The sequence below is a fragment of the Ostrea edulis genome, chromosome 4, assembly GCF_947568905.1.
Source record: "Ostrea edulis chromosome 4, xbOstEdul1.1, whole genome shotgun sequence".
NCBI classification, from domain to species: domain Eukaryota; kingdom Metazoa; phylum Mollusca; class Bivalvia; order Ostreida; family Ostreidae; genus Ostrea; species Ostrea edulis.
The window spans coordinates 14,790,360-14,806,484 of NC_079167.1; the positions used below are offsets into that span (position 1 = coordinate 14,790,360).

General features: G+C 36.1%; 1 protein-coding gene across 1 annotated transcript in view; it reads left to right on the forward strand.

The window, feature by feature from the left end:
• Positions 1-16,125, forward strand: part of LOC125670732 (mediator of DNA damage checkpoint protein 1-like) — a 45,425-nt gene that overhangs the window by 7,428 nt on the left and 21,872 nt on the right. The window contains exons 5-14 of the mRNA XM_048906085.2: positions 354-446; positions 860-952; positions 2,333-2,497; positions 2,805-2,877; positions 4,076-4,132; positions 4,516-4,596; positions 4,706-4,783; positions 12,692-12,764; positions 12,902-12,959; positions 15,288-16,125. The exon at positions 15,288-16,125 is cut by the window's right edge and continues 696 nt beyond it. Of these exons, the coding sequence (XP_048762042.2) occupies positions 354-446; positions 860-952; positions 2,333-2,497; positions 2,805-2,877; positions 4,076-4,132; positions 4,516-4,596; positions 4,706-4,783; positions 12,692-12,764; positions 12,902-12,959; positions 15,288-16,125 (1,609 nt within the window). The remainder of the gene's footprint in view (positions 1-353; positions 447-859; positions 953-2,332; positions 2,498-2,804; positions 2,878-4,075; positions 4,133-4,515; positions 4,597-4,705; positions 4,784-12,691; positions 12,765-12,901; positions 12,960-15,287) is intronic.

The window sequence follows — 16,125 nt, forward strand, 5'->3', positions numbered from 1 at the left end:
CCCCCCAACCCCAACCCCAACCCCCCCAAAAAGGTCTTTTGCGCTTGCTACGTACTTGTCAGTGAACCCTGTGACGTTGCCTTTGGACATTAGAGGACTGATCTTGAGGCTCATTCTGCAGGATATTAAACATACTTTCCTTGATGCAGAGTGTGCATTGATACAGTAGTTCATATATTTTTGAAGGATTTTTTTTTCTTACCCCCCTTCCCCCTTTCAGCGGAACATTCTTCAAAATCTTCAGCTGTCGAAAGGATATATGTTTAGAAGTAATTCAGGAATTATTTTTTACTTTTTCTTTTTTGGAAGATTGGAAATAAAAGATTTGTTAATGTATATGTTTTTTTTTACAGGCTTTGTCAAGGCAGCATGCATGCATTGAAATAAGAGGAGAAAATCATTTGATTTATGACAAAGGAAGCCGAAACAAAACCAAAAAGGGCAAGGTCAGAAAAAATATCTCAAGCATTTGAATATTTCACGTGACATGGTTTTGAAATCAGAAAATCTTAAGTTTTCTGATATGTAGATGTTTGTAGACTCTAATTTTAAATAATTCACTACTGTACAATGTACATACACTTTATTAATGTGTGAAAATTTAAGTGACTTTGGCCCCAACAAAGAGACTCTGTAGTAGTGTAGATATTAACTTTTTTAGTAAAGAAGAAAATTGTATATTAGAGAATTGTACAAAGTTTTATGTAATGCATTCCAGTATGATATTGAAATATGTACATGTATATCACAATGTAGACTGGAATTACATGTACCTGTAGCAGGGTTTGATGTCAAGATTTGAGGAATCTAGGATTTGTTTCAGTTTTAAAACTCATTGATGATCTACATGTACTTGCAGCTCTTCTTGACTCCACAAGTGCGATATGAACTGAAAGACAAGGATACCCTGCTTTTTGGAGATGTACAGTGTGTGTACATAGTTGGAGAGCCTGTGAGTTAATTGTAGTAGATATGATACCAGTAACAAATCTCAAAGGTCACATGTACCGTAAAAGTACTACTGTGTGAGTGGTATTTTTAGCGAGTACAAAGTTAGCGATTTTTCCATAAATTATTGGTATATGTATATAGTGAGAGCTAATTTTAGCAACTTTATAATACCAAGAAAGATAGCCATTACCTCCAATATGGAATAAATATTAGCAAATTTCAATTTTAGCTATCAAAATACTGTCGCTAATAAAGCCACAATTAAATACTCACTAAAAATTTTGCTTATAAGGTATGTCTGATAACAGCTGTTCTGGGCTCCTGCAAAACTCAAAATTTGAAAACTTTAAAAGAATATTTCATCTTCTTTTATTTCATAAAAAAGATCATCTCTAATACAATCTTACATAATTTACAGTCATTTGGAGTGCATAGATTCAAAGTGATGTAATTTTTGCAATTTTAATCAAATTCAGTTGAAATGTTTATTTTTGTGAATTGTTTTCTTTTAGAAAACATAGAGTGCAGCTTTGAACCAACAAAATTTTTCTATCAGATATGTGTATGTCTATTGGAAAGATCAAGCTATGATGTGAATATAAAGTTTATCCAGGGGGCCTCCGTGGCGTAGTGGTTAGAGCATCGTGCTCAAAATCACACGGACTCTCACCTCTGCTCGGCGTGGGTTCGAATCCCGCTCGCGACGGTAAAGGAGAAAGTTTCCCAGTTTACTTGCGGAAGGTCGGTGGTCTCTTCTCAGGTACATTGTATCTGGGTTCTCTTCCACCAATAAAAACTGGGCACCACCATATACTGAAAAATTGTTGAGTGTGGCGGAAAACATCAATCAATAAAGTTTATCCAGGCCTGCTTTCTGTTTTCTAGTAGGAAAAACCGCATTAAAAATAGCCATTTTATATCAAAATAGCAACCAAATGTCATGATTCTATTGTCATAACTCCAGTTCCATGTCATTTTGATGAAATTGAGAAATACAGTTGAGGTGCATTGGGATTCTTGCACAAAAGACACTTAATTTTGGAAATAAAAGAAGGAATGTCAATTTTGGTGGACAAATAGAGCCCTTGTCATATAATACAATCAAACCTTGTTATCTCAAACTCGATTAGGTCGAGAAGAAACTTAAAGATTTCTGAGGGTTTAAGATTTTGAAGTTGAAATACTTAAAAGAAAATGTAGTTGGGATTTCTAAATCACTTTGACATACCAATGGTATTCGAGATATCAATGTTCAAGATTAAGTTCAACCGATGTTTACAGGCATATTTGTGCTATGACATTCGAAGTTCTTCTCTGTATTTGTCTTGCCAGATATTTCTTTTGTGACTTGTCATATTTCAATTCTAAGCAAATTTTTTAGGACAATCTGGATGATTCAGAGACAGGCTCTGAATCCGGATTCCAAACAGCTCCAACAGACCCTGTGGAAAATCGTGGAACCTCACATGTAACTACTTTGGTATACGACTCTGAGGAGGACAAGTATAACAGTGATGATAGTGTGGATCTCTTACAGCCCACTCAGGTAAAAATAGCATCTGCTATAACCCACTCTGGTAAAAACAGGATCTGCAATATCCCACACAGTGAACAGGATCTGTTACAACCCACACTGGTAAAAATCACTACTCCATCCTCTACCTTCCACGATTTAGGATTTCAAAGTTTGGGTAAAGCAGGGTTAAGCTCTTTTTCTTCTTTAATTTTGCTTGTAAAGATTTTTAGAAATTGAAAAGTCAATTTCTCTTCAGAGTATTGCACATATTTAAAGGTACAGAATGAATGATGGTTATGGTCACGTAAGCTTGCATAACATGTATTTTGAATTTTAGGCATTTATGCCAAAACAGGATGAAAGCAAGAGAAGCAGAATCAATTTTGACATGGACACAGATGATGAATCTGGTGGGTGTTTAAAAGTTTTGAGTAAATACTGCCATGTATAAGTGAATATGATTGAATGGGGTGAGGTCCTTTGTTAGTTACTATGAAAGGAATGAATGTCATGTAATTTTTACATAGAAAAATCCTTGTTCGTGCACATTTTATTTGCTATCATCATACATTTAGCATTAGGTCTATTAATGTATCATTGATGTCTAATTCTATCAAGTTATAAAACGGAAGCATTAAGCTTCCATCTACATAGAACTAAGCAGTATTAGATACATGATAGTGTTTCTATAATGATAAGAATTAGACAGGAAGGCAGTAGAACTAACTAACAGTGGTTACAACTAAGAGTGGTATCATGTTATAATCTGGTTCCAGCATTCTATGGCCAAATGAGGTAATGGATTGCATAACTGACTAAGGGTGTAGATCACTTGACCAGTGATAACCAATGGTAGCTCACCTTTTTCCTCAATTCAGATAAAGCTAACCAATAGTTAGTATTTACCTGATAGTGTCAACCCGGGTTCTGATGGGTTTCCCGAAGAGGTCAAACCGGGTACTAGATACATGTAGGTCGGCTCAACGATGTCAACCCGGGTTCATTAGGGATTTTCTGAGGGTGTCAACCCGTGAAATCAGCTTTGGGGTTTCCAGATTATTTTATCGTTGTGATGCGAGTAGCCACCGGGAAGGCCAAATATGTAGTTATAATATTTGTTTATTTTATTGTACAGTAGGTGGTGTACTTTATTAAATTGTCTGTGGATACATTTATGAATGGGAATAAACTGTGGATTTTAATTGTGTTTTTAGTAGTGTATAAATTAAAGGATCATAAACTAGAATGTAGAGACATTTTTATTCTGACCTGTGATTAAAATGCTGGAATGTTTTAAAAATAAAGAAAAATATATCTGAGAGTGAAAAAAAGTGCTCTTCAGTCACATTTAATGTAAACTGTAAAATTTTACAAATATGACTTTGGCAGCTAATGACTAAGTTGTTTGTATTATGGATGTAGATATACAGAAATATACTGTATGTACAGAAATTACCTTTCGCTTCCACTGTTTTTATATCATAGAATTAACAACTTGGACAGTTATTCTTTAATTTTAAAAAATCCATTTAAAAAATATCGTACATTGGAACAACATAGTTTATTACTGACAAAATACTAGCACATGTATTATACAAATATTTGCAGAGAGAAAGAGCCCAGATATAACTGTCAAAGAGACTCCAGCTCCTAGGAAGATGCAAGGTGTGTTCAAAGAACAGAGCACTGATTATAAAAGAATTAGAGGAAAAGAACAATTTATAGCAGGGGGAAAATTCAAAATTTTGGGGATTGCATGCATGGAATGTGAATATGTAGTTTGAAAATTCTGGATTATGATTTGAGGAAAGCAGTATTGGTCCCAACGTGGAAAGTTCCTATGATAGCTAAAAACTTTTCTGAAGCTGCAAGGCTACATTTTGTGAAGTTGATGTGCACACATCATTGTGCAATGAACAATTCAGTTGTGGTCATTTGCTATTTTGAGATCTTAATGAAAGGAAGATTTTAATTTTAGTATGAGCAAGATTTTAAGTCGGGCTCATGTTATAATGATATACTGAAGTTCAGATCTGGATTTTTTCCAGGTGTATTAAGCACTGTAGCAGTGTTACCAGAATCGGGATCTGAGACAGATGATGAAAAGAGTTCTCCATCACGAAAGAAAGGTGAGAGTTAAAAGAACACATGGAATGTGTCATATTACACAGCAAATTAAATACTATCTGGTATCATTATTTGTGCTACATGTATATATGGTGCACTTGTTTTGTGTAGATGGACAGACGAATAAATCTGGAAACAGCAGATTGTTTCAGGCTCCCACCCAGGCGTTTTTGGTAGACAGTGAGGGAGGTCAGTATTCTAATTATGAAGTCACAGATGTTTTAAACATTTGCTTCATTATAACATTAAATCATTATATCCTTATTATGAATCCGGATAAATTTTGTGTTAGGACAGCTGTTCAAAAAAACATAGATTAAAGTTTATGATATTTGTTATGCCCCCCTTCAAAGAAGAGGGGCATATTGCTTTGCACCTGTCGGTCGGTCGGTAGACCACATGTTGTCCGCTCAATATCTTGAGAACCATTCACTCGATGATAATATTTCATATGTGGGTTGGTTAAGAGTAGAAGAGGACCCCTATTGTTTTTTAGGTCAAGGGTCAATCTACTCTGGACATAGGATATAATGTCCGCTCAATATCTTGAGAACCCTTTGCTTGAAAGACATCAAACTTGGCACACTGGTACATCCTACGGAGTAGATGACCCCTATTGATTTTGAGATCACACGGTCAAAGGTCAAGGGTCACACAGGACATAGGAATATACCGTCCGTTCAATATCTTGAGAACCCTTGGTCAAAGGTCAAGGGTCAACCTGGACATTGGAATATATTGTCCGCTCAATATCTTGAGAACCCTTTGCTTGACAGACATCAAACTTAGTACACTGGTGTATATTCAGGAAAAGATGATTCCAATTGATTTTGAGGTCACATGGTCAAAGGCCAAGGGTCAAACTGGACATAGTAATATACTGTCCACTCAATATCTTGATAACCCTTTTGCTTGACAGACATCAAACTTAGCATGCTGGTACATCTTCAGGAGAAGATGACCCATATTGATTTTGAGGTCAAAAGTCAATAGTTGAACTGGACATAGTAATATATTGTCTCCTATATTTTAAAAATTATTTGCTTGATTGACACCAAACATGGTACACTGGTACAGCATAAGGAGTAGATGACCCCTATTGATTTTAGGTCACATGGTCAATTCACTCTTGACATAGGAAGATATTGTCTGCTCAATATTTTTAATTGATGATACTACTATCACTTAAATGATGTGTGTGTATAACCCTTTTCAATTTTGCACCCGGGGGGGGGGGGGGGGGGGGGGGGGGGGGTATGTGTTTTACAAACATCTCTTGTTATATTAGGAAACTCTCCAAATATTTTCAAAGGCCAGTGGGATGTACAGCTCACCTGCACAGTGGGTTGTATGGTTCACCTGTATAGTGGGTTGTATGGCTCACCTGTGCATTGGGTTGTACTCACCTGTACAGTGGGTTGTACGGCTCACCTGTACAGTTGTTTTTACCATATGAAACACTAAGTCCCATCCTGCTCTGGGGTTAAGGTGTGAACAAGTTTGCATCAACACTACATGAGGATGCTTTCACATCATTTTAACATATGTTCTTTTGTGGTTTCTGATGTATATATTCCTTTATAAAACTTAAAATCCCTTTTTAGCTCACCTGAACCGAAGGTTCAAGTGAGCTATTCTGATCACATTTTGTCCGGCGTCCGTCTGTCTGTAAACTTTTCACATTTTCGACTTCTTCTCCAGAACCACTGGGCCAATTTCAACCTAACTTGGCCAAAAGCATCCTTGGGTGAAGGGCTTTCAAGTTTGTTCAAATGAAGGGCCATGTTCCTTTCAAAGGGGAGATAATCACAAAAATGCAAAAATAGGGTGGGGTCATTTAAAAATCTTCTTCTCAAGAACCACTGGGCCAGAAGAGCTGAAATTTACCTGAAAGCTTCCTGACATATTGCAGATTCAAGTTTGTTCAAATCATGGCCCCCGGTGGTAGGATGGGGCCACAAGGGGGGATCAAAGTTTTACATACAAATATATAGTTAAAATCTTTTTCTCAATAACCACTGAGTCAGAAAAGCTGATATTTACAAGAAAACTTTATGACATAGTGAAGATTCAAGATTGTTCAAATCATGGCCCCCCGGGGATAAGATGGGGCCCCAAGGGGGATCAAAGTTTTACACACAAATATAGGGAAAATCTTTAAAAATCTTCTTCTCAAGAACCACTGAGCCAGAAAAGCTGAGATTTATTGAAAGCTTCCTTATATAATGCAGATTATAAATTGTTAAAATCATGGCCCCCGGGGGTCAGATGGGGCCACAATAGGGGATCAAAGTTTTACATACAAATATATAGGGAAAATCTTTAAAAATCTTCTTCTCAAGAACCACTGAGCCAGAAAAGCTGAGATTTATATGAAAGCCTCCTTATATAATGCAGATTCTAATTTGTTAAAATCATGGCCCCCGGGGGTCGGATGGGGCCACAATAGGGAATCAAAGTTTTACATACAAATATATAGGGAAAATCTTTAAAAATCTTCTTCTCAAGAACCACTGAACCAGAAAAGCTGAGATTTATATGAAAGCTTCCTTATATAATGCAGATTTTAAATTGTTAATATCATGGCCCCCGGGGGTCGGATGGGGCCACAATAGGGGATCAAAGTTTTACATACAAATATATAGGAAAAATCTTTAAAAATCTTCTTCTCAAGAACCACTGAGCCAGAAAAGCTGAGATTTATATGAAAGCTTCCTGATATAGTACATATTCTAAATTGTTAAAATCATGGCCCCCGGGGGTCGGATGGGGCCACAATAGGGGGTCAAAGTTTTACATACAAATATATAGGAACAATCTTTAAAAATTATCTTCCCAAGAACCACTGAGCCAGAAAAGCTGAGATTTATATGAAAGCTTCCTGATATAGTACAGATTCTAAATTGTTAAGATCATGGCCCCCGGGGATCGGATGGGGCCACAATAGGGGGTCAAAGTTTTTGTTGTTGTTTTTTTTTTTTTTTTTTTTTTTTTTTTTTGATATACAGTCAAAACTGCCATAGCGACCCACTGTATTAAGCGACTCACTGTCGTATGTGACCATAAAAAGTTCCCCCCAAGACGTTACTCTATATATTGTACATGTATTAAACGACCACCTGTCTGACGTGACCAACGACCATGATTTTTACAACCTTTTCGTGTATTTTCACGAAATTTTACCTCTATTTAACGACTTACATTTTTCGATTACAACGTGATTACTACTTTCGATTTCGGTTGAGCCGACTATTCTGGGAATTATCGCCCCTAACACTTTCGTTTTAATACGCAGTTTGTCGATGATCTTGTTTAGTCGGCCCTCTGGATAAATTATTATACCAAAGCTGTCAACATGCAGGGTTGTGTGTAGTTAATTAATAAAACCCGAGTTGTTTATTTAACAAAATCAAGGATCAGGGAATCAAGGCCAGTGTATTTGAAGGTGTGAATTTCGACAAACTTTAAGAAGTGCCGGGTAGGCTAGATCGGAAATGAAAATCTACCACTTGTTATACCATTATGTTCAACAGAGTAAAAAATTTGCCCGTTTGCGATATAAATCAGGTAAATATTGTGCTTAGGACTAAAATTTTAAACGGAGTATTCGCAGTTTTCCTGCATGAGATACTAGAGGTTTCCAGAATAATGACCTGAACTAGCGGCTCACTTCGACATGTCCCGAGTATTTGACACGTCCGAGTTCAAGAAAATTGCCTGCATTAGTTCAAAGCTTAAAAGATTTGCTGTGCATGTACAATGGATATTGTGATTTATTTAATGTTTCTCAAATTGAATAACATTTTTCCAGCATCTATTGTACAAAAGGAGACGCAACACTTCACCATTTGCTTTCTTACAACAAGCATTGCATTTTTTAGTTACACTGTACAAGTAGGCTATACAACAAAGTGTTTATATGTTTTAGAAAATTTATATGCAGTCATAAATAATTTTTAAATCCCATGTAAATGTGTAATATGAAATGCATGAAAAGTTTATCATTCTTAAATAGATTAAATGTAATTTTTGATGAATAAAAAATTATAATACAACACATTGTATTCTAGTTTTTTAACTACAGTGTTTTATTAATTTTATTTTACAACTAATAAAACCGTACTTGATATTCTTAATGATAAATTCCAAATACATGTAGTAATTTTCTCCATTGTATAAATTACATGTATTTGCGAAATTTTATCCATTAACTGCGGAAAATAGGCAACCTGTATTAAGAGACCACCTGTCATATGTGACCTTTTTTTCATTCTCTGTTGGACGGTCTCTTAATACAGGTTTGACTGTAGTGCAGATTCAAGTTTGTTAAAATCATGGACTCTGGGGATTGGATGGGGCCTCAAGGGGGGCATCAAAGTTTTACATACAAATTTATAGGAAAAATCTTTAAAAATCTTCTCAAGAACCACTGAACCAGAAAAGCTGAGATTTATATGAAAGCTTCCTGATATAGTGCAGATTATAAATTGTTAAGATCATGGCCCCCGGGTGTCGGATGGGGCCACAATGGGGGGTCAAAGTTTTACATACAAATATATAGGGAAAATCTTTAAAAATCTTCTTCCCAAAACCACTAAGCCAGAAAAGCTGAGATTTATATGAAAGCTTTCTGATATAGTGCAGATTCAGGTTTGTTAAAATCATGGCCCCCTGGGGTAGGATGGGGCCACAATAGGGGATCAAAGTTTTACATACAAATATATAGGGAAAATCTTTAAAAATCTTCTTCTCAAGAACCGTTGGGCCAAAGAAGTTCACATTTACATGAAAGCTTTCTGACATAGTGTAGATTCAAGTTTGCAAAAACCATGGCCTCCAGGGGTAGGTTTGGGGCCATGATAGGGACTACAAATAGATATGGAAAATCTTTTGATATGGACCAAGGTGACTCAGGTGAGCGATGTGGCCCATGGGCCTCTTGTTGGGCCCTGTTAAGACCCCAGCTGTCAGGTTTCTGGTGTATATATTCCTTTATAAAACTTAAATCCCTCTTTGGGCCCTGTTAAGATCCCAGCGGTCAGGGTGTCGTCAAACTTTGAATTTACATTACATGAGCATGCTTGCTTATTAATTAGACATTCGTACCACTATGGTTCTTGAGAAGAACATTCTGAAAACATTGTCTTGTATATTCTACATAAAACTTCAACCTCAGTTGCAACCTCTCCCAGATTTCAGAAGTGGTGGTGGTGGGGTGGGAATGAATCTACGCTTCCTAAGGTTCTTTGCACATGAAGTTAACTATACTCCTGTGGTTGTTGAAAAGGAAAAAAATTCAAGAATTTCTCTATGTATTCCCATGTGAATTTGAATGTCATTGAGGCCTTGTCCTGGCCAGCAGACTCATGGTCTGAACAAACTTGAATCTTAAAGGTATGTTTGTTTTATATAACAATGTATTGTGATTGTATTTCAGTGTTGGGAACCAGACCAAAATTTTGTATGATAAACTATAAAGAAAATGATATCTGACAATCTCGACAAATTATTGATTGTTATTAATGAAGTTCTTGTCTATTCAGTGCAAGTTCAAAACAGTGATTATACCCGCACTTTCTAAAGAAAGTTCGGTTATGTTGTTACCTTGGTCCGTCCATCTGTCACACTTTCATCTTTCTCATATTCCTCTTTTATTTTGAGCAGTAACCAATTAATCTTTTGGAATATGATTGGTGATGTCCTACAGATGTGCAATAAGGTTTTGGAATTTTCAATTTTACCCTGGGGGCAAAAGGGGTATAAAAAAAAAGCTTGTTCTCAGAACTCCTCATACATTTTACACCATAGTCAAATCATCTTTTGGAAGATGATTGGTGGTGTCCTGTAGATTTGCAATAAGGTGTTTTGGAATTTTCATTTTCACCTTTGCATCTTGATAAGTGCAGCAGGAATTTGGTTTATGACCTCAATTGTTTTAAATATATTTCAACATTTATGAAATAGGGTTTGGGATGACCCCAGGGCACTTGCCCAACAGAATACTCAATGCATCTTGACATTCATATTGCATGCAGCAAGAATATAAATAGTATAGAGTATGTTATATGGTAACTAATTTGGCTTCTTTGCTAGTTACACAAGTACGACGGAGAGTGTATAAACACTTGTGGGTATTACTGTCTTATGACCGCATCTAGTTTCCTAATGCATATTTATGAAGGATTAATGACACAGGAAAAATCACATAGGAAGAGGAATTCCTTTACTTTATTTAATTGTTTTAGAATTGGTTTTATGTTGAACATGATTTTATGTTAACTCCCCTTCACACGCTCATTGCTCAAAGTTTTCAGGATAATAGATTAATAGTAAACAGGAAGATAGGTTGATTACATAGATTATATTGCTTGATAAAAAACGGATAATATTCAATCAATACGGCACATATACCTGTAAGAACGTAAGGAAACTTTGATAGGGTTTTGCTTATTTGGTTCTTGCTTTGTGGCAAGTTTGATTAAAATTGACATGGTTTATCTTGAGAAGATGAAAATATGAAGTGTTTATTACAGACAGAGGTCAAAAGTCAGAAAAGCTCACATGAGCCCTCAGCTCAGATGAGCTGTAAATGAAAGACATAAAAATACCTACCTGTCTCTAGTTTTATTATTTAATGATGGAAACCCTTTACAGTTTACAAGATTTGTAGTGTTTCCTTGTGAAGTCAACTGACTTGGTACTTTTTGCTCGTCTGAGTGGAATGCTCTGTTTAGCTTTTCTGATCAAAAGTTCTCTGTCATTCGTGTAGCTTCTGTAAACTTTTCACATTTTCAACTCCCCAAGAACCACTTGGTCAATAAAAACCAAACTTGCCACAAAGCATCCTTTGGAGAAGATGATTCAAGTACCAAGCAATTTGACAATCTGCACCCTTGTGGTTCTTGAGAGGATTTTTCAGAGTTTTCCTTCATATAGCCAATGCTACACTTTGAGCCCGAATTGTGGCGCCAAGGCTTCAGTATGTGATATTTCGTACAAGTTTGGCATTTCTGATATACACTCCTTCACATTTTTATTCTTTCTTAATTATCAACCCTTGGGAAAGAACATCGCCTTACTTTTACTTTTTTTTTTTAGCTCAAAACCACAATGGTAAAGAATGTCAAAGAAATATGCAAGCATCTTCATGTGATGTTTTTTCAAATTTATTCATTGCCATGATCCCCAAGGCCAAGTTGTGGTTAATCGCCTCATATGCCCGACAAACTAAACAGTGTTTCCTTTTATTTGAAATAACAATGAAAATATAAAATCCACATATCAAAAATACTGCCCAATGGCATTTCACGTTAATTTCCATAGTTCCTGCCCACCGACCTTTCATTTTGCATGAACTGAAAAATTTGCATCCAGTTGTAAGTCATGGGGAAATTTAAAGCTGTATGACCCGATGTGTTATTGTTGTACATAATTACTTTAAAGCAGATTAATTACTTTATTAAGTTATTAACTTTCCCTTAATTACATGCTTGAAAACATCTGCATGTAAAAGAAAACAGTGAGAATATTATTTAGAAAGTAAATATAGTGTGGTACATATATAAATCATCCCATAATAGATGTCTATAAATAGACCCACGCGCGTCAGGGGAATCCCCACATGATGTATTAACTCATATGCAACTGTCTAGTTTTAAGACTGAAAGAGCGTAAAACAACGAATTACTATGAGGTATTTGATATTTTTATTTCTATTAAACTTATAGCACGGTACTGTTGTAACAAAATACACAGATAAGACCACCGATGATCTGAAAGTTTGAACTGGTCATGTGAATGTCACTTGAAATGGCAGCATGACGCGGTTATTTGTAAACATCGATTTAAAATCAAATAAGTTGGGTTAAAACAGGTGAAATAATGTATGATATGTCATACAGCCTCATAACTACATACATGCGATGATTTATTAGCGTTTTTACGAGATGGAAAAAAATATTGTAATTCGGACCATACAGCCTTAACACATTGGAGCGTGGCTGGAAAAGTAAAATTTTTTCTAATATTGTCATACAGTAATAATATTTAAATGATAATTGGTATTATTATACTATTGTTTAACTTCTCTCCACTTAGAAACAACTGAAGAAGATTCACCCAAGAAAAGGTTACTGTTTGCTGCAACTCAGCCATTCCTGGAAGAGAAAAGGTGTGGAATCATATTTCACTTTATTTTAAAGAACGTAACGGAAATATAAATAGTCATTTTCAATTCAAAGAAAGAAGACAAGTATATTTGATTTAGAATAGATCATATAGATTTTAACCATTCTTCTATCTGAACAGTAAACAGACTGGTAGCCCTCAGGGAGTCGTACTAGAAAGTGACAATCAGGAAGATCAGGTAGAATATTTTCATTGACGATTTAACAATAGAATGATTTCTTTGTTGTTTTATTGGGTGATGAAGGCAGCAAGCATTTTGATTGATGATTAAACAATGAAAGGCTTTCTTTGTTGTTTTATCGGGTGATGAAGGTAGCAAGCATTGCAGAAAAAAATGCAAAACGTGCGTTAGCGGGTTATGCAAATTTTTCTGCAATGATTACTACCTTCATCGCCCGATAAACAGCAAAAAAAGACATTTTATTGTTTATATTTATATGTATGCTTTTTTAGCTCACCTGAGCTAAAAGCTCAAGTGAGCTTTTCTGATCACCCGTATTCCGGCGTCAGTCCGTCTGTCCGTCCATCTGTAAACTTTTAACATTTTTAACTTCTTCTCAAAAACCACTGGGCCAATTTCAACCAAAGGTGGCACAAAGCATCCTTAGGTAAAGGGAATTCTAAATTGTTAAAATAAAGGGCCAGGCCACCTTCCAAGGGGAGATAATCAAGAAAAGGTAAAAATAGGGTGGGGTCATTAAAAAATCTTCTCAAGAACCACTGGGCTAGAAAAGATGAAATTTATAGATAAGCTTTATTAGGTAGTGCAGATTCTAAATTGTTAAAATCATGGCTCCCGGGGGTCGGATAGGGCCACAATAGGGGATCAAAGTTTTACATACAAATATATAGGGAAAATCTTTATAAATCTTCTTCTCAAGAACCACTGAGCCAGAAAAGCTGAGATTTATATGAAAGCTTCCTGATATAGTGCAGATTCTAAATTGTTAAAATCCTGGCCCCCGGGGGTCAGATGGGGTCACAATAGGGGATCAAAGTTTTATATACAAATATAAAGGAAAAATCTTCTTCTCAAGAACCATTGTGCCAGAAAAGCTGAGATTTATATGAAAGCTTCCTGATATAGTACAGATTCTAAATTGTTAAAATCCTGGCCCCCGGGGGTCGGATGGGGCCACAATAGGGGATCAAAGTTTTACATACAAATATGTAGGATTTTTTTTTTAAAAAATCTTCTTCTCAAGAACCACTGAGCCAGAAAAGCTGATATTTACATGAAAGCTTTCTGATATAGTGCAGATTCAAGTTTGAACAAAGCATGGCCCCTGGGGGTAGGATGGGGCCACAAGGGGGGATCAAAGTTTTACATACAAATATATAGGGAAAATCTTCAAATATCTTCTTCTCGTGAACCATTGGGCCAAAGAAGTTCACATTTACATGAAAGCTTTCTGACATAGTGTAGATTCAAGTTTGCAAAAACTATGGCCTCCAGGGGTAGGTTGGGGCCATAATAAGGACTACGGTTTTACATGCAAATATATATAGAAAGTCTTCTGATATGGACTCAGGTGAGCGATGTGGCCCATGGGCCTCTTGTTTTAGATATAAACTAGATTTAAGTACTAAAATACCATATCGATCCATTCGTTACTTTAAAGGGAACAGCCGATATACCCTTTGACCTTGACAACGCCTTGTATTTGGTAATGATTTCTCTGAAAGGTGGTACTAAATAGCAGGATCAAATTAGTTTGCAACAAACAATATATTCATTGTGTATGATGAAAGCAATGTCAATTTTAAAAGAAATATAAAAGGAAAGATTCAGTGAATGTAAATACACTGTATATTGGAATGAATGATTTTAGAAAGATATATGAATGTTAAGATAAAGAAATACACAATTAATTGAATTTACAGGTTATAATGCCTCCAAAATATAAAAGTAAAGGCATATTTTTTGTGTCCCTCCATTATAAAATTTATCCAAATGTCCATGTGTTCGGATGTTCATGTTTCATAAAGCATTACATGTACGTCTCTGAATACCACCTTAATTAAGTTAAATGGTCTGACAGATTATTTGAAGAACAATGATAACTTAGGTTTTGGATTAAATTTCGTTGTTATTTCAAAGAAGTTAATAAGATTACATTTATACTAACCTAAAATTCCATGATGAGGAAATTCATGATACATGAGGTCATATCACGAATGCTCTGATTACTAGTGCTGACATGTTCATACAGTAAAATACAATAGAAGCTTTTGTCAATTAAGCTGTATTATTTGACCTTGAATTCAAATAACCCCCAATATATATTTTTTTGTATATTAAACGAGGGATCATCCCATGATGGAGATCAATTTGTATGAACCATGATTAGAGACGACCTGTCATGTGCAACCTAGTCTGATCTACCTTGATAAGTTTGTAATATGTAAAATTTTGAGTAAATTATGGAGAGAAATAAAGTATACCCTGGAACACATCAGAAACAAACAGTGCTCACAAATGTACATGTGAATTCTGGTATTTTAGGATGAGAACATACCCGTGGTGGAGGTTGAGGAAGAGGAAGATGAGGAGGATAAGAGTCACTTGTTTGCTAATCCCACTCTAGCTTGTGACCTTCCAGAGGACATTGTGGAATCAAGTGATGAACAAGAAGCAGAGGAGGAAAATAATGCATCAACAGAAGACCCTGAAGCTGAAACTCAGGTCTTCACTGACAGTACTGTGGCTGTGAGTGATGAGACATTGGATGTTAGTGCCGTGAAAGGTGCAAGTAAAACTAAAGCAGGCAAGAAGGAAGAAAAGGTTGCCAAAGGTGCTTCAACTGTGGAGATTAAAATAAAAGAGGGTGAAAATGATGCCACACAGGAATTTTCTGACATTACTGGGGGTGCAACGCTTGCTGTAGGTAATGAAGGGGAGTGTGAATCCACTCAGGTGTTTGATAATGTCACTGAAGCAGAAACAGTAGCTGTGCAATGTGAGGCCACACAGGTCTTTGATGAAAAAGTCACAGAAGCAGAAACAGTGGCAGTTGAATGTGAGGCCACACAGGTATTTGACGAAAAAGTCACAGAAGCAGAAACTGTGGCAGTTGAATGTGAGGCTACACAGGTCTTTGACGAAAAAGTCACTGAAGCAGAAACTGTGGCAATTGAATGTGAGGCCACACAGGTCTTTGATGAGAAGGTCACAGAAGCAGAAACTGTGGCAATTGAATGTGAGGCCACACAGGTCTTTGATGAGAAGGTCACAGAAGCAGAAACTGTGGCAATTGAATGTGAGGCCACACAGGTCTTTGATGACAACATGGCAGCAGAGGTAGAAACTATGGCTATTGATAATGTAGCAGACTTTGAAAAGG